We start from the raw sequence: 22,214 nt of genomic DNA on the forward strand, positions 1-22,214 counted from the left end.
GAAAAAATAAACTTTAACTCCAACAAATTGTTTTTCATAAATGTAAATTAACTTTTGGTCCCAACCCCACTAGTTCCAACTGATGAAAGAACAGTTGTGATCTCAATTGAACTAAACTAATTACATTTAGATGAATCCTTATAATGAACTTTCGGTTTAGAACATGTCATGCACATTTAAAAATGTGTGAAACTGAAAAGAATGAAATCATAAGCGAAAGAAGAGTAGACATATAGGTATTAACTTGAAACAGTTCTATATGGTGTCCCATGCAAACCAAAATAAACATAGTCTCCAAATACATGATAAAGAAACTGCATGAAAACAATAACGGTCTTGAATACTACATATAACATTATTTCATACCCATACTCTTTTCTCTCTCTTGGATGTTAATTAGGAGTTTGGTGTTCATTCATAATGTTTCCCCTGGGCAAATATTTGTAATCATCCCGGTTTTGGGCTCCGTTCTTTTCATTGTTGTAGGTATTACGAATTGCGAAATCGGGGTCGTTAGGATTGCCAATCTTTGCCCTCCTGTAAGTTTGTGATTTTGAGCTCTTGTTGTTAAAGCAATTTTCGGATTCAGAAATGTTGAGGTTTGCCTGGCTGAGATCTTGTAAGCCTGATGCCTCGTTGTTGTAGCAATCTTTAGCCATAGAACAACCGATAATCTCACAATTGCTGTAATCTTGGTCCCCATTGTCTTTGTTGTTAAAGCAGTTATCAAGTGCATAGCGTTTTTCAGCAGAATTGGAAGTTTCGCAGCGATTAATGGAGGAAGTTACCAATCTGTGATCCTCTTTGCTGTTGCCATCTTGGTTAGGGTTATTGGTTTCTCCACGATTCATGTGGCTCTCTATTTCCTTGCCCTTGGCGTTTAATTTCTCCGTGGTTTTCTTTAGCCAATTGGTTGTAGCATTTAGATAAACAGTTAGGAAACCAGCTGCCAATACAAGAATTGAAAAGAGCATATCGATGAACGCAGATATAACAGATAGAACTGCGCTAATGATGACGAATGGAGAAGCTTCAAAATTTTGCTTGTCCAAGGGGACTTCTGCAAAGTATTGCAAATTTGAAGAACAAAAGGTGATCAAAGATTACTCTTCTTCTACTAAAGCAAATTTGAATCAAGTTGAAGAATGGAGTCTAGTAAAGCAGAAGAGTGAGAATATTCAAATACTAATTAATATACCTGCATATTCCACGGACTTGGTTTTGCTAATGGTTGTTGAATCTACAGGTTCCAAAATTGGTGCCTACAACATGAGTTCTTAAAAGATTAATAAATAAATTTGTGGGTAGAAGAACGATATAGGGTACTATATAATGATATTATAAAATATATGCATAACAAAAGTGTTATAACTATATTTAACGAAATTCATACATATATATATGATTTCAAATTTTTGTGTGTTATATATATTAGTTGTATCACTTTGTTTAGTTGGAAATGGAATAATATGCTTCATGATTTCACATTTTGTTTGTATTATATCTAGGAGTATGACTTATTTTAATGAAGAATGGTTGTAATAAAGAAAGAGAGAAAAAAATTAACAATATATATAGCATTGATTAGGAGAGGAAAAAAAAAAGATACACATACACAAAGTAACTGATGATAATCCAGATGATAATATCAACCCAGCATCGATGGATCAACCATGTTTTTGTTTTTTTATTACCAAGAAATATATTAATATTTGCAATAGGATACAAAAGACAAAGACAAAGAAGGAAGAAAAAAAATCATCAAAAATAAAATTAAACCATAAATCTTTCTCACCTATAATTATTGCTCACCAAATTACAAAAAAAAAAGCATAACCAAAAAGAAGACTTGGAATATGAACTTGATCTACCACTCTTGTTATCAGTTTGGATCTTGCATAAAATTATAAGAAAAAAACCACACAAATATAAATTTCATAACGAAAAAAAAACATAACCAAAAAAGAAAACTTGGAACATGAATTTGATCTACCATTCTTCTTGTCAGTTTGGATCTTGCATAGAATCATAAGCAAAAAAGCACACACAAATATAGATTTCATAACCAGAAAAAAGCATAACCATAAAAGAAAAGTTGGAACATGAACTTGATCTACACTTTTGTTGTAGTTCGGATCTTGCAAAGAATCATAAGCAAAAAACCACACACAAATATAGATTTCATAACAGAAAAAAGCATAACAAGAAAAGAAGATTTGGTACATGAACTTGATCTACCACTCTTGTTATCAGTTTGAATTTAGCATAGAAAGCATAAAACCACATACAAATATAGATTTCATAACTGGAAAAAAGCATAACCAAAAAGAAGACTTGGAACATGAACTTGATCTACCGTTCTTATTGTCAGTTTGGATCTTGTATAGAATCATAAGCAAAAAAATTACACATAAATATAGATTTCATAACCAGAAAAAAGCATAGCCAAAAAAGAAAACTTGAAACATGAACTTGACCTACCACTCTTGTTAGTTTGAATCTTGCATAGAATCATAAGAAAAAAACCACACACAAATATAGATTTCATAACCAGAAAGAATCATAACCAAAAAGAAGACTTGGAACATAAATTTGATTTACCACTCTTGTTCTCATTTTAGATCTTACATAGAACAGGAAGAAAAAAAACCACACACAAATATAGATTTTATAACCAGAAAAAAAAAATGTCATCTCAACAAAATTATTTCTACTTTCCTAATAGGTTCTACGTGTAAAAACGAAAAAGAAAAGGCGTACATGGTTGCGTCCTTATGACTGGATGACAAGAAGGGAAAAATTGGTCTCAGTTCCAAAAAAAAAGTTAGATTCACCGTTAGAACAACCAAAGAAGTAGAGAAGTAAACATTTTGTTTATTTTTGGTTGATTAGAAAGAGAGATAAAAGTATAGAAGTAAATATAACAGATCTAATCATTAGTAACAGTGATATGACAGGAAAATGAAACATGATCAGGTTAATTGAAAAATTCATAGCTTAACTGAGTTCTGCTCCATTTCCATGAAGCTTTGCAGAAGGAGTGAGAAAGAGAGAAAGAGAGAAAGAGAGGAGTGAGAAAAAGAGAAAGAGAAAAGGAAAGAAAGGTGTGAGAAGAACTATCTGGTCGGAGTGTACAATTGTATGTATTTTTTATGCACGCACGCTCTGTTAGTGTACATGTATATAGATTAATTGAAATGCTCGAGTGCTCTGGATAATTAATAAGGAAAATTTTGGTGATAAAAACACAAGTTTTTTTTTTAAAAAAAAAAAAACTCATGTAAATTATACGTTTAACTCTTATATTTGTGTCTAGAGATAGAGACACACAATTATTCATATACTTGTAAAATAATTGTTGAGCATATATAATTAAACTATTTTCATTGTTATCCAATTACATTACTGTCTATTTTGTACATGAACATCCATAACCTACTATTAGAGACTTTTCATTTTATTATGCTGGGTTCCTCACTGTAATGCCCAAGAATATCTAATCCACTAATATCATTTTTACTTCATCTCCAATTGTTAATTGAGTGGAAGTACCTAGAGTTGGAGTCCCCAGATTGATCCATTTTGATCTATATATGACCATAGTTAAAAACAATCATCATTTTATAATTAAAGAAAATTTAAAAATACCTTCATTCACCCACCAATAATGATAGTAACAACACTATCATTTGAAAATCAATTCGTTCTTTTGCAATAACGATTCCATGTTAAATTATGAGTTTAGAAGACTTTGCCATTTGAACTCAAATTCAAAGAAACCAAATTTTGAAGACTCATTTATGAATCAAAATATAAGCCGATATTTAAATGGTGAAACAAAAAGTCGAATTTATAAATATTAATTAATATCTTTTCTGTAATTAAAAAGGCTATATGAGTAAACTTATAAGCGCTCTTTTGCTGTGTACAATAAAATTCCTGGTTTTAACCTAATATAGCCACAACTAAATGGGAAACACAATAAAACCTGGAAGGTTCTAGGGATAACAATTATATGAGTCGTTTGGAATAAATAAATAGGATTATTTTCAAACAAAGAAAAGTAAACCTAGAAAAACTCTTTTGCATGGCACAATTAAATACATGATCATGGATGAAATATAAATTATCCAATTTAACATTTTCATTTTCAAATTGGTATCAATGTCCTATATACTATGTTTAAATTTTTTGTGACTTGGATGACCAATGGAGGCTCATTTAATCCAAAGCTGAAAATATTTTAGTCTAACAGTGTGTGTGGTTGTACACTCTATGCAGGTATTAAATCATACATAGGTCCAATACAAAAATTAAAAGAGCAATGCAAGGGATGCAAATAGTATGGTACTTTGGGTATAAGCAAGCATGGGCTAATTAAAAGAACTGAACTTGTAGAAGTTATCTTAACTTGTTGTGGATCAATATTGTTATGAACGGTTGGAACCATTTCTAATGATGTAATAAATGTGATCTAAAACAGGTTAAAAACTACATGTTAAAAACTGTAATCATTCCAAAAATTTAAATTTACGATTTTGAAAATGTGGTCATATATAAAATCGTGTAACTACATCAACTTAGTCCACGCCGGAAAACCATAACCTAAAGATTAGATCACGGTTTTCATGTTTTAGGCAATAATTTTATTGTTTTAGCCTAAAGTAATCTTTGTTGTAGTAGTAATATAGCTATATAGTACATATATGATTGAAGAGTTCCTTCCTTCTAGTACTAAACACTACACATAGGATATTTGTGTATGTTATTTCTTGGTTTCAAACTCAATAATTATGTTGGGTTTTAGATCTTGAGAAAACCTTTTCTTAAGAAGATGAAGAACTTTGTATTTAACTTTTGTAATTTTTTTGTAAAAGGTTAGAATATTCCCATCATTCTATTAATATATTTTGCTGATCGAGAAAAAGAAAAAAAATCCTTTGCTGAATAAAAAAGACCCGATAAAGTCATCGGCCTAATGGTTCTAGTGTTGTATATAATAGACTTTTAAATCTCATATTCATTAAAATCATAACGAACTAGCAGAAAGATTGTTTTGTAAATTATTGGAAAATTAAAGTTCAATTAATGAAACTTGAAAACTAAAAGTCATTATCAAATCACTAAAAAAAATCATTACTTAGCAATCATTTTTAAACAAAAATAATATATCCATTATATTGAGTAATTTAGATACTATTTTATAAATTAATCATTATTAATATTTAAAATAGTTTTTATTATAAATAAAAAAATAATTCATTTGTGAATTATAATTCAAATTGATTTCTATCATTAATTACCAAAATTTTAGTAACCATAAAATTAGTGTTTAATTTAGTTTCTAATTCAAAATTACAAACTAATTTAGAATCATAGTAAGTTAAAATAGTATATAATATAGAGACTAGTTATTTTGGTTTGTAAAATTGGTTATTATATTAAATGATTTTCTTGTGTAGAAAATAAAAAAATATAAATTAACAATTATAGTGGTGATACACATAGTGTTGGGATTTAAATAAAAAAATTAAAATTTTCATTATTGTTTTGAACTGCTTTTAATATGGGAACTTATTTTTTTATAAAACTATACGCCGCGGATAACTACAACACCATAATTAAATTGATAATTCTTATATATATATATATATATATATATATATATATATATATATATATATATATATATATATATATAAACCCTAAACCTAACTGTTTGATACGAATTCTAGTTTAGTTTTAAAGAATTTGTACTTTAAATATTTTTATTTATTTTCTCTTCCATTATTTGATTTTTGTTAGTTTTAGAAAGTTTTGAATTATCTTGTGATACGAACCGAAAAAAGAGAGCTAATTATTTTTATCTTTTTTAAAATGAGCACCTTGGTATAATTTTTATTACATACAAGCTTAGAGTAAATAATACAAATCATAAAGCTTAAGTAATTTAAACTATAAGTATTTTATTCGTTCTATTTACACTAACAAACTTATTTCTTATACTTTTATACAATTATATTTGGAGTTGATTACTTTTAGTTTTTTAATTCTCTTAATCTAGAAATAGGATTATGAATGAATCTATTTTCTTCTGAATATTTCCCACCTAACCTCACCCGTACACAAAGATTATTCTAAAATCTAGCTTTCCTGGAATCAATGCAAAACCTTTGAATATTTTTTGGACGAGGATATATTAATCAAAGTCCCACTTCGCACGCACCCAACAAACAGTTTCATTATCTTCATCGTTTGAGACCAAAACCCTAACTTGTGTTTCTTTTGACTTTTAAGGACGCGTCTAATTTTTCTTTTTTTTTATCTGGCAAAGTATAAGTATTTATATGTATAGTTGAGTATTTGGGGAATTCCAACTCATATACAAAAAATATATATAAAGTGTTCCCGATCATTCTATCTTTATATATCAAGGTTAATGACATGTACATTTGATATTAAAGATCATTACCAAACAAATAAATGAAGGTGTTTCTATCACATCTATAACTCGTAAAACGATATAGATTTATATGTGCATTGCTAGAGAAGTGTATTAAAAAAAAAGCATACAAGAGAGCATACAAATGAAGGACGCGTCTAATTAATTTATCATATGGTTGTTTTACCATCAATTCCAGCATGAGCATAATATTATAAGGGTATTAATATATTATGAGTACATATTGATAAAGGGTATTAATGCCCCAATGTAAAGCTGCTACTCAACACCCACCCACCCACTAATGACCCCAAACCCAGTTTGAATTGTAATCACATCACGTCTCCGACTAATCATTATTTTTAAAGCATCACATATGTGGCTAATTATTACATTTATAAGATAAAACATAGAGGAAGGTTCATAGCAAAGGCTTAATTTAATGTTCATCTGTTGTGATTGCAGTTATTTTTTCCAGTTAGAGATTTGAGGAAGTGTGAAGTATGAAGACATGTGAAATATGATAAAACTAATCAAATCTACGCGCATAAGTGTTTGCATATTTTAATTTTTAAGAAATTTAAGTTAAGATAAATAATAAATATATAATTAAATTTTAAAATAATTATTAAATATAAAATTAAAAAAAATAATATCTAAAAAAAGTTTTTAAAATAATAGTTTAAGATAATTTTTTTTTAAAATAACAGTTAAAAGTAAATTATTTATAAAATAGTTAAAGATAAAACTGAAATAATAAAATGTGGATACAAAAGAGGATATCTTTTATATATTGTTATAGATATATAATAAAGATAAGAATTACAAATTGCAGAAATAAAAAACTCTTTACATAATTGATCAATACAAATAGTTAGAAAATGTGAAGTATATAAATAACATAAATTTCGGTAAAAAAATAAGAAGAAATTCATATTGCGGAATATAGTTATCCATGAACTAAGAATAACAAAATTATTAATCTTCTAGAACTATAACTTTTAGATCAGCATACTAAAGATGGATATTATTTTATTCACTTAGGATTAATTCAAGTAGCAGCAAAGCTAAACTATAGACTTGAAATAAATAGTCCAATACTTATTATATTAAGAAACACAAGACTTAAAAAATTTAATGATTCAATAATTGCAATATTAGAAAGTAATTAACGTGATGATCCTGCTTTTCTTTAATTGTTATCCAATTTTTTCTATGAATCTTAGAAATGATAAAACAAGTGATGCAAAATATGTACAATTTTCAAATGAATGTAGATGAATTATCAGGTCGAATACAAATAATTTATAGAATTTATTATAAAGTTACAAAGATAGATTATAATTATAAAGCTTTAAGATCTTCAACGAAACTTGAGACAATACTTGTGGAAGCTAATCTTAGAAATCATTTGTACAAATTCCAAAAAGACTAAGCCATGAGGAGTTAGTAAGTAAAATCCTTGAAGAATGGATATTAGAAAACATAATTGAAGAACCAAAAATTTATAATACTCAAATAAGAGAAATAGTGCAAGAAGGTACATATATTAGATTAAAAATTAATAGGTCATCATCTGTAAAAATAAGAAATCTCGAAATGATAACAATAAATTTAGACATTCAATAGATGGATCCACAATAAATTTAGACTTAAGAGGATTAAATAATACCATACCAATTTTAACAAAACTTGTATAATGAAGAATCTTAAGAAATCAGAATCCCCTCATAATTCTCCAACAACCTCTCAAATATTAAATACTTTAAACATAGAAGAGCCCTTCATAATAAATAAAAATTGTATAAGAAAAGATTTTGAATCAGAATATAATAAAGAAAGAAGAGAGTGGTATTTTAAAGCATTTACGAAATAACAAACTGAACATTTTAGAGAATAATTTTATAATTATCTAAATCAAAATAAATTTATACTTCTTTGATTAGTTTTCAAATTACAATAAAGATAATAAGTTAGAATATCCTTTTAACTGTAATAAATCTATGTGCCCATTAGACAAGATAACCAATAGTTGGAAAACTGTAAATTATGAAATAATAGAATCAGAATATCCTCCACAATAAAAAATCATAATACAACTCACAAAAGATATAGAAATTGAAGCTAGCCCTTATAAAGATGTTAAAAATGAAGACAAGCATGTAAAAGTAAAAGATATTAAAAAATTACATTCTCAATATTGGGTTACGTGTCTCCCACCAGGCGGTCTGCAAGCGGCTGCGCCTGACGATATGTGTCTCCTGCCAAGCGATTTTTACTGCAGCAGTATTGGGGTTTTTGATGTTTGGATGCGTGATCTACAAGATTTTAGTGATGCTTCAAAGGTGGGTTGTTGGTGTTCCTTGAGTTGAACTCGGAACATATCTCTTGAGTTGAGTTCGGGATAGGGGTTAAGCACGTGGCATTCCTCGAGTTGAGCTCAGAAGGCATCCCTCGAGTTGAGCTCTGGATGGCGGATGAACACGAGGAACCCTTGAGTTGAGCTCGGATTGGCGAGTGTTGTCGGTGTGAGTGTGCTGCTTGTGGCCAGTACTGATGGGTACAGATAGATTGCTCTCCTCAGTAGTTAGCTGACGAGTTTGGTAGTCTTGGGACGTTACGAACTATGTTTGTATTTGGGAACTCCACCTAGCGTTACGGTGTATGATCCGTAGCAATGGTTTCCCGTACGTGCTCTATCGGTTGTGGTCGATAGGTATGGCAGCAAGTCATCTTGAGGTATTCACTAAGAGATGTAAAACACGGATAACATGGTTGTGGCCATGTGATATGGAGTCAAAGGAGGAAATTTCTTTGATGTGATTGTATGATATATATATATATATATATATATATATATATATATATATGCTCACCCTATCTGTTTGTGATTGGGGATGATCGTGTACGCAGTACACGTGAGCAGATGATGTTGTTGCAGGTGGTTCTGATGAAGCTTAGCGACGAAACAGGGATAACATGGGAGTTTTATTATTTTATGGTTTTAAAATAATTTGTGAACTCTTATGAGAATGCTTATATACTATTTACAGTTTTATAAACTATGGATTTTGGATTATTATTAGAAGTATTAAAAGTTGTAAATTTTACGTGTTTTAGGAAATAATACATTAATAAATAAGGTTGACGTGATATTTCTTTATTTATTATTTAAAATCCATAATATCTTGACGGGATCTTACATCCCTCACCTCCTTTTTCTTTCGATGCGTTTCATAAATTTATAAAATATACAAATATAACAAATACAATACCCATTTTCTTTCTCACATAAAATTTGGTTATACCACGTATCAAAACCAAAAAAAAAAAAAAAGACATGTGTGCTAATAGAATCACACCAACTTCATATGATAAAACAATCACTTATGATTAACCACCAATCTCGTAACTTTTTCGATAGTTTTATAAAAAAATTCAAATAGGTTTAAGTCCGATATTCATATAAAAAGCATCTGCTTGTACTCTTCATCCAGCCCTAAACCAAAACAATCACTAAGCCTGAAATGCTTCAATTTTCTTCCACAACAACCCCACCCAAAAATTCCCAGACTTGTATATTATAATACAATTGCCATTACACCTTTAGGATAAACAATCAGAACAAGAAACATACTAGTTTAAATCAACAATTAAATAATACAATTAACACACCAATGACATACACATGACTCAAATCCACATTCTCTCAACACCACTCCATACACTCAACCATTTGAGCTATCATTGCTCATTGTTAAATATCTCCGTATCAATTACTATAAAAATCTCTTCAATTGCATTTATATTAAATAAATATTTATTTAATTAATTAATTTTTCAGATCTTACAAGCATAATATTGGTAGTACAATGATAAAGAACATTTTGGAGATGAAAATGATGCTTATGAAGATGATGCCACTGATATGTATTTATCGATTAGTTCACTAATCCAATCGATTAAAATAAAACACATTTACAGGATTTCAAACCTGAAGTACATTAATCAATTAAGTTAGCTTCATAATTTATTAATATCATCAGTGACTAAATTTTTTTTTAAAAACCAATTTCCTACACATGTTGAAATTATGAATTTTGATATATAAGAGTTGATATTGTGAGATAGAAGCCTTCTTGAGTTCTTGGAGAAAACATTATTGAGTTTCTTTTAACTTCATCAAGAATCAATCAAGATGGGTTTGGTTTTAAAGCTTCATGACTGGCATTAGGATTGTTTTGTAATATCTCCATTTCCAAGTGTATTCATTTCATTTACTTTCGCATTTTTCAATTCTTTATACTATCATCATTATGTAGATGGTAATCTTGTTGCAATTATATGAAGCATTGCATTTAGAGTGTGGTTCTCGATAAATGTATCAAGTTTTTTATGTCTAGGGGTTTAAAATTATTAAGGTGTACATGTAAGAAAACTAGATGTAGATTTTAGAAGAATGAAACCAGTATAAATTGGTGCGTCTTTCTATCTTCAATCTTACTTTTCTTGATAGTTGAAAAGTTCAAATAATCAGCATCTCAATATAACTTGAAAATTGATAAAAAAAATTTGAAATTGATAAAAACTAATTGCCAAACAAACCATCAAATAATAAAACTCATTATTGTGTACGATAATTACCCACCTTTAGATGTGCAGTCCGGAAACATCAAATTCAACTGTGTATATATAATCAATTTCAACCAGAACTAAATTTGAATTAGAGTTACATAAGACCACCGAAAATTCAAATCATCTTCAAATCTCGAACCGGAAAAATAATTATTATAAGTCTTTATTTATTAGTTGTTTTGGGTAGTAAACTTCTCCATATAAGTCCGATATTTATAAATATACGAATGCGATTAATCTTAAAAATATTTCTAATTGGGCGGGTTCATGTTCATAAAGGTAACCTGAGGATAAAGTTCCATAAATGCAAAATACCTTAATACGCAAAACTGGTTTTCTCCACGAAGAATTAGTACTAATCGTTCTTAATTAATAAGTAGGTATAAACACCGTCACCTCATTTTATCTCACTTTAAATGCTGTTACTTAAGGCATTAAGTTCCCTACATAACTTTTTTTCAAGAAAAAAATATCTTCACCACCTCATTTTTTATTATGAAATAAATTAGGTAGACAAAGAAATACTCATCTTAAGTGTTCTAAGTTGTCATTCAATGTTAATTCATTTTTATTGTAATGAAATTTATATCAATAATTTAGATAAAAAAAATTCAAATGAATTTAACAGCTACTTTCCCAAAAACTTTGATCGGAATTCTCCTGAGACTATTTTTTTTGCATTTTCAAGCAATAAAAGCAGCATGTGAGCCTCTAGTTTGCATATATGTTGTAAAAAAGGTACAAAATGGGCCAATAAGTGTTAGAGAAGTGAAAGTGGAATGGCTATAATGTCAGAATGTGAACATTATTTCCAGACAACACAGAGTGGGATTAGACACGCTCTCACCTTACTTTACGTATTCAAGGTTTACAAATGCTTTGCACGGTCAATGACAATACAATTTTAAAAGATTTTAGAACTTTTCTAAATTATGTTTTATATTTTATATCAATGATAGAAGGAGTAATAAAATGAAGTGGAGGAATGTGAAGGGAATCTACACATTCATGCCCTATTTTTATAGATGCATTAAATAACTTGTAGGCATCTCATCAAAGTCATTTTTCCTCCACTTCTACATGGCCGAGGATTGCGGACTCGACTCTCTTTGTTAAAAGATGTTAATTTTGTATAGAGGATCTTATATATATTAAAGCTTTTCTATCTTTTGTTTGTCACCTTCCATTGCCATCTTTTTATTACATTTCTTTTTTGACCTTTATTGACTACACCAAGTTTGTGATGCGTGTACTTTTTCTTTCTTTATCACAGAAATTTTACTTGTATAATTATGATTAAGATATTGGTAGTTAGTGTTAGAAATTAATTTAAATTTTAATCTATAGATTAATATTAACGTAGAAAATGCATTTGAAATTTTTTAATAGGTTTCGATTTTAAAAGAAAAAACTTGATGAAAATATTTACATCTGGATTTAACAATATTCAAACTGGTTTCAAATAAAATAAATCTGGATTTATTAAATCCAATTTTCTGGATTTGGATTGGATCTTCAAAAATTTGATTCATGATTATCCTGTTAGTAATTTTGGGTCACGCATATATATATATATATATATATATATATATATATATATATATATATATATATATATATATATATATATATATATATATATATAATTAAATGTGTTAGGGTCATTATTTATAAAGTCAAATAATAAAGTGATCTGACTAAATTAAAGATTTGGCTAAAAGCATATGTCATGAAAATAAATATTGTGTAGAGACCAGTTAGTAATTTCTAATTTGATGAGGGGCCAAATTAGAAATACTAAAATTTAAGTAATTCAGTTTATATATGGTCGTGGTCCCTTCTGAGAGGACACACAGAGTCATAACGTACTCTTCCTCTTCCTTTCTCTCTATCCCTTGAGGAGAGAAAACCAAAGGAAAATAAAGGTGCTCTAGAGGAGGAAGATCACTTATCAATAGTGCTCTAAAGGACATTGTTATGGCTAATTCAGGTACGCTTCCGTCTAGTGTTCACAACATGATTATCAATATGGGATATTGCTTATGATTGATTGTTAGAATCTATATTAGGATCATACTATGCGTTTATGCTTACATACATCCTTAATTATCGCTAGATCGAAGCCACCGAACATCAAAAGAAGGAAACCATACACCATCTTTACTCTCACAAGAAAAAGTTAAAAGATGGTTTATATTGAAACAAACCACATGCTAAGCCAGGAAACAAGGAACAATACCACTGCACTCCCTTGACTGATAAGTCAGCATCATCCTTCATATGTTGGTTGAAACAGTAAAACTACATCAGCGTCTGCATGATTCATATATATAATACAAATATTGTTAAAAAACAGTATGTTATACTTATTAATCAGGAGGCTCATTTATACATAAACATTTGTTCTTAAAACACTAAAGCTGTGCTTCTTACCTCGGTAATACTAGTTGTTTGAACGGTTATTAATCCAGGCATTGTATGAACTCTGGTTGTTGTGTGAAACGTTATTAAAACTGGCTACACCAGTGGTGTTTTGCTGCCGTCTTCCGTAGTTGTTGTTGTTGCCTTCATTTCGGCGCTCAGAAGCCTTAAAGCAAGAGAAAAGGTTGCCCATAGCGTGCAAGTCCGAGCTCCTCTTTTACACCCCTCTACTTAGCCATTATCAACATTCATATTTATACACATTTCATCACAAATTTAATTCTTTTTCTTATAACATTAGAGGAAGACTATTCCCATCTTCCGCTCTTATAAACAAAAATATTCTTTCACGCCCAATTTTTTATCTGTACTTAATTTACAATTATTTTTCATAATAAAATATTGTAATAATAAGAATAATTTATGAAGTTGTCATTTAAATGTAAGAGAAAAATGAAGTATCACCCATCTTATAAATATCATAGACGATAAGAATATATAATACATTCTAAATACGACTGAACTGTTGTGACAAAAAATTTATTTTGCGACAGAATAATTGTGATAAAAAATATGACGGAACTATTGTGATAAAAAAAGTTGTAGCCTTCAATTTTATCCTATTTTCCTAACAAGTAGACAAAGGAAGGTAAAAGGAGACATGGTCTTGAAAAGGAAAAATAAAAATCGAGTAATACTAGGTTTCGGTGCTAATGTACATCATTATTCAGTTAAATGCTAGCCTTCTTTTTGACTGTTCAACAACTACAGAACAGTTTACACCATATAACCTTATCTTCTTTACCATTTTATTTTCCTTCTGAGGTGGGTCGGATCATCTTCTTCGATACTTATGTCCCAATATTTTAATAGGTTGAACAAAGAATAAACTATTTTAATATTTTCGTCTCTTTTTTTTTAGAGAAACAACTAATTATGACATTTGAATTTAAGGGAAAAAGAGTTTATCCCATTATCCTTCTATTTTTGGGGAGGAAGAGGAAAAGAGCATAGGTAACTATTTCAATCATTTTACCAATATAAAAATTGTTATTTCAATCATTTTACCAATATATATATATATATATCACAACTATACGAATAATTAGATTTATAAAAATAATACAAGTTTTTTGTCTAAAATATTCAATAGCATAGCTAAACCTTGTTTTCAAACTTTTTCATTTTTGAAAGTTATTTTATTGATTAGGTGTTATGTATGAATATGAATTGTGTTTTCGAAAACAGTCCTTGGTTAGGACCAATTGTAAAGAGTTATAGAAGAAAATCTATAATGATATATGAAAAGTAAACTACGTCTGAAAAGGAGTTTGACTAAACTGAGAAGAAAATCTAATGTAAACTACGTGGGAATAATATAATGGTTGAACAACGTCTGGAACATATCAATTAAGTGACAAATCCCACATCGGTGAGGACTCTGACAACAAGCTGAAGGTCAGAATATAAAACTTCAACATTTGGTCAGATTAAAGCATACCTTTCTCGGCCTTTTGGCTAAGATCAAGTGTAGTATCTGTTCTTATCAGTTTAATATCTGATATGTGGATCATTGGTCCACACGATATTAAATTTATTTTTTAAGGGAGAGGGCCAACTGCAGTGGCTTGCTACTGCGGCTCTTAAGCATCATCTTTGTTTTGCACTGCTGCAAAGTTTAGGTGCATCCCTCTTATTTTAGTTCACTTTTTTATATATTTGATCGTATATTACTATATTATTTAGTGTCATATAATATGATTCATTAATATGAAGTTTGCATTGCTGAGTGATGTGATGTGTCTTCTCATTTTAAGTCCATTCGAGTTCTCATTCTAAAAGCATAGCAAGGAGATGCTTATTCTGCTATTTCTGGTAGTTTCTGTAAATTTGGTAATATTTGGTATGCATTTTTCAATGATAGTAAAACAGACAATTCTGAATTTGAAGTTGCATCCACATTAAAATATTTTATTTTACACTTTCCAGATAGTTTAAATCTCCGTCCATAAATCCTTGACTTTACAAAATTCAACTAAAGTTCAGGGAATAGTCAAAAGACGCCGTTCTGCTAGACAAAAAAGTTTGTACTTATTACTTTCAAGGAGTACAATCAAATATCATCCTAAATGATGATCAAGAATCATCTCATCGATTAAAAGATGATTAAGCATCATTTGGTCGGCGAAAAGGTGATTAAGTGTCATCCTAAAAAAAAGATCAAGTATCATTCGAAAAGAGAAAAATGATCAAGTATCATCTGATCTAATAAAAAGATGATCATGTATCATCCTAAATGTGAAAGATTCATATAATTGGAAAAAAATTATCAAGTATCATCCATTAAGTATCATATGATCAATTTAAGATGATAATATATGATCTGATTAAGCTATAATTAAGACAAGTCTTGAGTATCTAAATATAATTTTACATGATTACCAATTGATGGAGGCGCCTATTCAAAAAAGTCAATGGTAATATTTACACAAAGTACATACTTGGTCATCAGAAGTAAGGCTTAGAAAGTAAATAATATACAACATTTTGTGAAGGGTGCTATGTAGTGATAGGCCAAATACCGACCACATCATTAGTTGGATAGATCCAATAACCGGTCACATCATTAGTTGGATAGGTCCAATGATCGATCACATCAATAGGTCCAATGGCCAATCTCATTAGTAGGATAGGTCTAGAGGCCATCTTTCTAAACGGATGGGTTAGTGGTCGATCCCATTTATTATAATCAATATTAATTATCTTGAAAGAGGTGGTGTTAAGGAACTAGAGAGACAAGAAGTAAAGACAAGAAAGAGGGAGTTCTCAACGTTTTGTGAAGGGTGTTATGTGGTGATAGGCCAAAATACTGATCACATCATTAGCCGCAATATCAATTGATAAAGGAGTAATTTCTTCACATTTTATAGCCTTTTTAGTCTCTCAAACCAAAGGTTGGGAGGCTATGTAGTGTAAGGGTCGATCTAGTCATTAACTGCCCAAAGGCCAATTTGGTCTTTAACTGCCCAAAGGTCGATTTGGTCTTTAGCTGCCATAAGGTCGATCTAGTCTTTAATTGCCAAAAAATTGATCTAGTTCCTAGGCCTAAGGCCGGTGTAGTTGTTTGACATGTTAAATATTTTTATTTAGCCCTAAGCTTTATAAAAGTTAAGACTGGTGGGCTATGTAGTGTTAGGGTTGATCTGGTGTTTAATTGCCTAAAGGTCGATCTAGTCTTTAATTTCCAAAAGGTCGATCTAGTATGCCAAAAGACCGATCTAGTTGCAATGCCCAGGGTTGATTTAATTGTTAGGCACAACCCTGATCTAGTTGATAGAACCAACATTAAGGGGAAACTAGGTCACGAGTATGAGATAGTAAATGGGGAAATTAAAGCTCATAACTCAAGTAACTGTTCAAGGCATGGTAAGGGACGTGAATTAAATGGAAAAATTTGATGGGCATTGAATACAAGGAGAATCCTAGAGGTTAGAAGATAGGCATAAAGGAGGACCTGAAAGGAAGAGGAAGACAAGACACTTTGAGTGCTCTAGGTGATCGGGCTCTAAACCTTTTGGCTAGAATAATACTTGATAGTATAGACATGAATAAATTCAAACATAATTCTTCCAACTTCAATCAAGGCGCCTAGTTACCTTTCAAGGCACTAAACCCAAAAATTAAGGTGATCTCTCAAGGCACATATTGGCTTATCAAGGCATTGAAAAATATTGGTGACCTTTTAAGGCACCCAAGAAATAATGGCAAATTTTTTATGTGTAAGTCCCAGGAAAATTAAATAATTAATTAATAAATGCGGGTAGTGGGAGCCTTTAAGACATTAATTATTGATTTATATAATGTGGAAAAGTACTAGCTCAAATGGTTGAGAATACTCTCTTATGTAGGAGGACTTGGGTTTGAGTCCTATGTATGCCAATTGTGTGTTATTTAATTTATTATTATTTTTAATAATAATATGCTTGATCATGTTGAGTGATAATATAATCATAGAATTATATTAAATATCATGAAACATGAATTGGTTGAATGGTTGTGCATTAAATTGGCATTGGCATGGTTATGGGTTCGAACCTTGGTAAATTTAAATTAAACTTCCTTTTTGCTAAAATTAGTTTTGACATGAAGGTGAAAGGGTGGAGAAAAGCCTAGATGAAGGAGCAGCCAAGGGAGGCTGGGAAAACAGTCCATAAGTGACTTTGAATGACAATTAAAATCAGTTTTATAGTCATTTTCGTTTTTCCTTCATTATTGTTAATTAAGACACCATTAAAAGACAAATTGTGAGAGAATAGAGGGGTTTGAGAGAATAGACCATTGGTGATCAAAGGGGGAGCTCTAGCATTTGCGTTTTAAGCAAGGAAACCAGGTTAGGGGAGCTTTACGCATTAATTGTATGTTTAATTTTGATTGCCATGCTAAATAGAGTAACCTTACGTGTTACCTTTATTTTAAATTCGATTGGCATGTCGGGGGACCGAATTGATTATAAAAACATGGGTTTAATTTGTCGATTTATTAGTGAACAAGGAAAAATATTATCTAGACGTGTAAATAGATTGACCTTAAAACAACAACGATTAATTACTGTTGCTATAAAACAAGCTCGTATTTTATCTTCGTTACCTTTTCTTAATAACGAAAAACAATTTGAAAAAAGCGAGTCGACTGCTAAAATTACTCCTTTAAGAAAAAAAAATAGAAATTAAAAATTTGAAATCCAATTTGAATTTAGATTCGAATTAAACATGGATTGATGTTTTGTTCAAAATTAGGATAATTCCATTTGAAATAAAGTAATTTCATGCGTTGATTATTTTAAGTCTGATTGGCATGCTAAGTATGGTATGATTATGTATGAATTGTTGTATTCCAATTAAAGTTGTGGTTCTGGGAAATTTCCAGAAATTGTCTGGTCGGCGATGAACTGCCGCCAGACGATTCTTTCCTCTTTTAGGAAATTTAGGGTTCCTATAGAAGAACCACCTGCTAGATATAGTGTAAAATAGCCTGTTGGACTATTGACCAAATCTTTGCCCAGACTTGACTGGTTGACCAGTGCTGACTCGTTGACTGTCCAACGAGAGGCTGCCACGTGTCAGAGCAGTCTCTCTCCCATTTAGGGTTTGGCTGCCGTGAGGGTTGACGCAAGGTGCGTTTCGCAGATTCGAGGTTGGCCACTGTTTTCCGATGGAGGACGTGTTCGGAGGCGCGTTTCGCCGCTGTTGCGGTACGGACGGCACGAGGCATGCATCCTAGGGGCAGTGGTGGTGCTTATGGCCGCAGATCAGAGGTCCGCGAATGGCGGAGGCTCTGCGTTGCATCACAGAATCGTGGTTTCCCTCACGGTGAAGGAGATCAACAAAGGTTTGGTGATGGTTCCATGAGTGGTCGTGGTTGTTGCAGGTCCCGCGAGTGTCGCTGCAATGGTGGTTCTAACAATATGCTGAACGAAGACGATGGTGGCGAAGGCAACACAACGGAGCTTTGAGTTGGCCACTGCAGATCTCGCGAGCAGACATGGTGCAACAGTGTTTGGTCTTGACGTGTGCAAGAATGGTGCATGTGCGGTGATGTCGGCGTGATGCGAAGATGGAGGGGGCTGCGGTTCTGGCGTGTGCGCGCTGGTGGTGGCTTCGTGATGAAGAAGACGCAGTGGTGGTTCACGGTGGTGCGGGAGTTGCAGGTTCGAGCATGGTGGTGGTGGCTGCGGGAGGCGCGGAGAAGACAATGCAATCGCGAGCCCACTGGTGCAGTGTTGGTCTCTTGGCAAGTGTACGAAAAGTTAACTGTAGTATAATGATTTAAAGTAGGAGTGTCGAACCCACGAGGAACGGATTCAGTGAAAATTAATACTTATCTCAATCATCATATGTACAAAGATTTTAATTTGATTTGACATTAACTATTGCATAAAATGAATTCAGTAAAAGCAGAAAAGTTTAGAAAAATACAGTAAAAGAAACTGGGATTGAATTTCATCTACCTCCCTTGTCTGTAATTTGGATGAATATAATATATAACATCTGAAAATACCAATATTGATGCACACTCAAAAATCATTTATACCGATCCCTTGCGTATCAAATTCATAAGATTAGTTCCTTGAATATTGATTCCTCACATATTCAGCAAACTATCCAGCATTACGGTCGAGTGTTAAAAGCAATTGATATATTGAGATCTATTCCTAGCATCACATATATCAAGTATCATTGTTCAAATCAGATTTTCAGAAATACTTTCCAGTCAGATCTAAAAATCTAAATCAAAACATCTATTGATCAGATAGAATCAAACATTAAGAACAGAACAATAATACCAATATTGAGTAAAAACAGAAATGCTATATATAAATATCACCATATTACATCCAAGTTTGAGTAGATTACATTCAATCCCAAGGAAAGAGATTAGCCACCCATGGTAGCCAACAAAATCCTATGAGCTAAGAAGAAGAAGAAGAAGAAAATGAGAAACTGTGTTATGCTTTCGTGGTTGCAGCTCTCCAGATCTTCAAGTGTGAGTTTCTTCTCCAAAATTCCAAGCTCATCTGCAGATCTGAACCTCCAAAATATATATACAGCCCGAACTCTCGCTTGGGCTACTGAATCTCGCTTGGGCGAGATAGAGTACTTCAGCATGAAGGAAGGGTCTCACTTGGGCCACTCATTCTCGCTTAGGTGAGATAGAATTCTTCAGGTTGAAGAAAGGTCTCGCTTGGGCGACCATGTTCTTGCTTAGGCGAGAATTGAAAAACTGCTCATGGCTTCTTCACGAAATCTCGCTTAAGCAAGATCAAGCTCGCTTGAGCGAGAAAGGCGGCAAGTGTCTCGCTTAGGCGAGAAGACTTTAACTTTGGGCGAGCCTGTCCTAGCTTGAGCGAAACACCTTAGCTCTGAGCGACCTGTTGCAGATTTTTCTCCTTTTCTTCTCTATTTCTTGCTTTCTCCTTCACTCTTCTTGAGTTCTCTTTAATATTTCCTGAAAACACACAAAATAGGAACAAATGATTTCTTTAAATCAAAACTTGGAAGCATTTGATTGAAACTTAGATTTAGGGAGAATCAATATGAAATGAACACAAATTAAAAGCATAAGTGCCAGATTTTGTTATGAATCTTTACTGAATTTTGGCACTTATCATGCAGCAACGGAGACGGTGTTTTTCGGTGATGGTGCGACGAGGTGGCTACGTTCCGGCGTGAGCAGCGGTGGCCGGACGTAGTCATGGCGGCCATGGGGGATGCTGGGGGCGGAAGAGTGATGGAGAGGGAGAAGGTGATTAGGGTTAGGGTTTTGTTTGTGTGAAGGAGAGAGAGAGTGATAAGGTGGCATGTTTTGATTGGTGATTTGAGTTAGTGGGGGATTGATGATGTGGCAAACTGTGAATGGTTATTTTAGTGAGTGGGGAATTGAGGACGTGGCAAGCTTTAATTAGTTAATTTAGTAAGTGGAGGATTGCCACGTGGCACAATCTGGTGGACGAGAGTTTAAGTGATATTAAGGGTGGAAATTAGTAAAAAGAAGGGGTGCAGAAAAGAAATAGAAAGTCCAATTGTAGAAGGGGTGTAAACCTGAAAACAGGGGGTGCAGTTAGCTCTAGAAATGTCCTTTTTCAGAAATAGATAATCTAATTGGGAAAAGAGGTGTAAACATGAGAATTGGGGGTGTATTTAGTATCTGAACTATTCCTCTCCAAAATTCTTATTTTTGGAACTTAATTTATGAATTAAAATATTCATTATTTACACTCTTAAGGACTTAAATTAAATTACAGTGCATTATTAAATTCAAGAATATCCAATAATATAGTATGCAACTAAATACAATTTTTAAGCGCAAAAATAATATTAAATTCCACAAAAATTAATGATTGAATGTGAGCCAAGGTTCGACTCATCATACCTTCCAAGCGGTCTGGAAGCGCGCAACGCCGGGTGGTACGTGTCCCCCGCCAGGCGATTGTACTGCAGCAGTATTGGGTTTCTTACTCTTGACGTGCGTGATCTACAAAGTTTTAGTGATACCTTAAAGGTCGGCTTACTGGTGTTCCTTGAGTTGAGCTCGGAACATATCCCTTGAGTTGAGCTCGGGATAGGGGTTAAGCACGTGGCATTCCTCGAGTTGAGCTCGGAATGGCATCCCTCGAGTTGAGCTCGGGATGGCGGATGAACACGAGGAACCCTTGAGTTGAGCTCGGGTTGGCGAGTGTTGCTGGTGTGAGTGTGCTGGTTGTGGCCAGTACAGATAGGTCCAGATAGATTGCCCTCCTCAGCGATTAACTTACGAGTTTGGTAGTCTTAGGACGTTACAACCTTTGTTCATATTTAGGAACTCCACCTAGCGTTGCGGTGTGTGATCCATAGCATGGTTTCCCACACGTGCTCTGTCGGTTGTGGCCGATAGGTATGGCAGCGAGACATCTTGAGGTAAACGCTATAAGACGTAGAGCACAATTATCATGGTAGTTGCCATGTGGTGTGGGATCAAAGGAAGAGATTCCTTTGGTGTGATTGTGTGATATATATAACTGTGCAATATTTATATATATATATATATATATATATATATATATATGTGTGTGTGTGTGTGTGTGTGTATGTGTGTATGTAATTTGTTAGCTCACCCTATCTGCTTGTGTTTAGTGATGATCTACGCGGTACACGGGAGCAGATGATATGCATGTGGATCT

At 32.1% G+C, this 22,214-nt stretch overlaps 1 protein-coding gene and 1 non-coding gene across 2 annotated transcripts; one reads left to right on the plus strand and one right to left on the minus strand.

Annotated features, from left to right (window-relative positions):
- Window positions 1-210: 210 nt before the first annotated feature.
- LOC114175782 lies at window positions 211-3,162 on the minus strand. The gene is made up of 3 exons (XM_028060581.1): window positions 3,003-3,162; window positions 1,199-1,262; window positions 211-1,060 (listed from the first exon to the last, which is right to left on the minus strand). Exons 1-3 carry the CDS (start codon window positions 3,021-3,023, stop codon window positions 393-395), a joined length of 753 nt encoding a protein of 250 aa, XP_027916382.1. The 5' UTR covers window positions 3,024-3,162; the 3' UTR covers window positions 211-392.
- An 11,833-nt stretch (window positions 3,163-14,995) lies between these two features.
- Window positions 14,996-15,191, plus strand: LOC114179985. The gene has a single exon (XR_003603565.1). It is a non-coding gene; the product is annotated as a U2 spliceosomal RNA (small nuclear RNA).
- Window positions 15,192-22,214: the final 7,023 nt, after the last annotated feature.

The sequence above is a fragment of the Vigna unguiculata genome, chromosome 3 (genome assembly GCF_004118075.2).
Source record: "Vigna unguiculata cultivar IT97K-499-35 chromosome 3, ASM411807v1, whole genome shotgun sequence".
Taxonomy (NCBI): Eukaryota; Viridiplantae; Streptophyta; class Magnoliopsida; order Fabales; family Fabaceae; genus Vigna; species Vigna unguiculata.

What these genes read in the sequence shown, in the direction of transcription:
- LOC114175782 (XM_028060581.1), bottom strand. Translation starts at nt 3,023, where the DNA reads ATGGAAATGGAGCAGAACTCA. An exon ending in TGGAAATGGAGCAGAACTCA is followed by an intron (nt 1,263 to 3,002) that starts GTTAAGCTATGA and finishes CTCATGTTGTAG; the next exon opens with GCACCAATTTTGGAACCTGT. An exon ending in CAAGTCCGTGGAATATGCAG is followed by an intron (nt 1,061 to 1,198) that starts GTATATTAATTA and finishes AATACTTTGCAG; the next exon opens with AAGTCCCCTTGGACAAGCAA.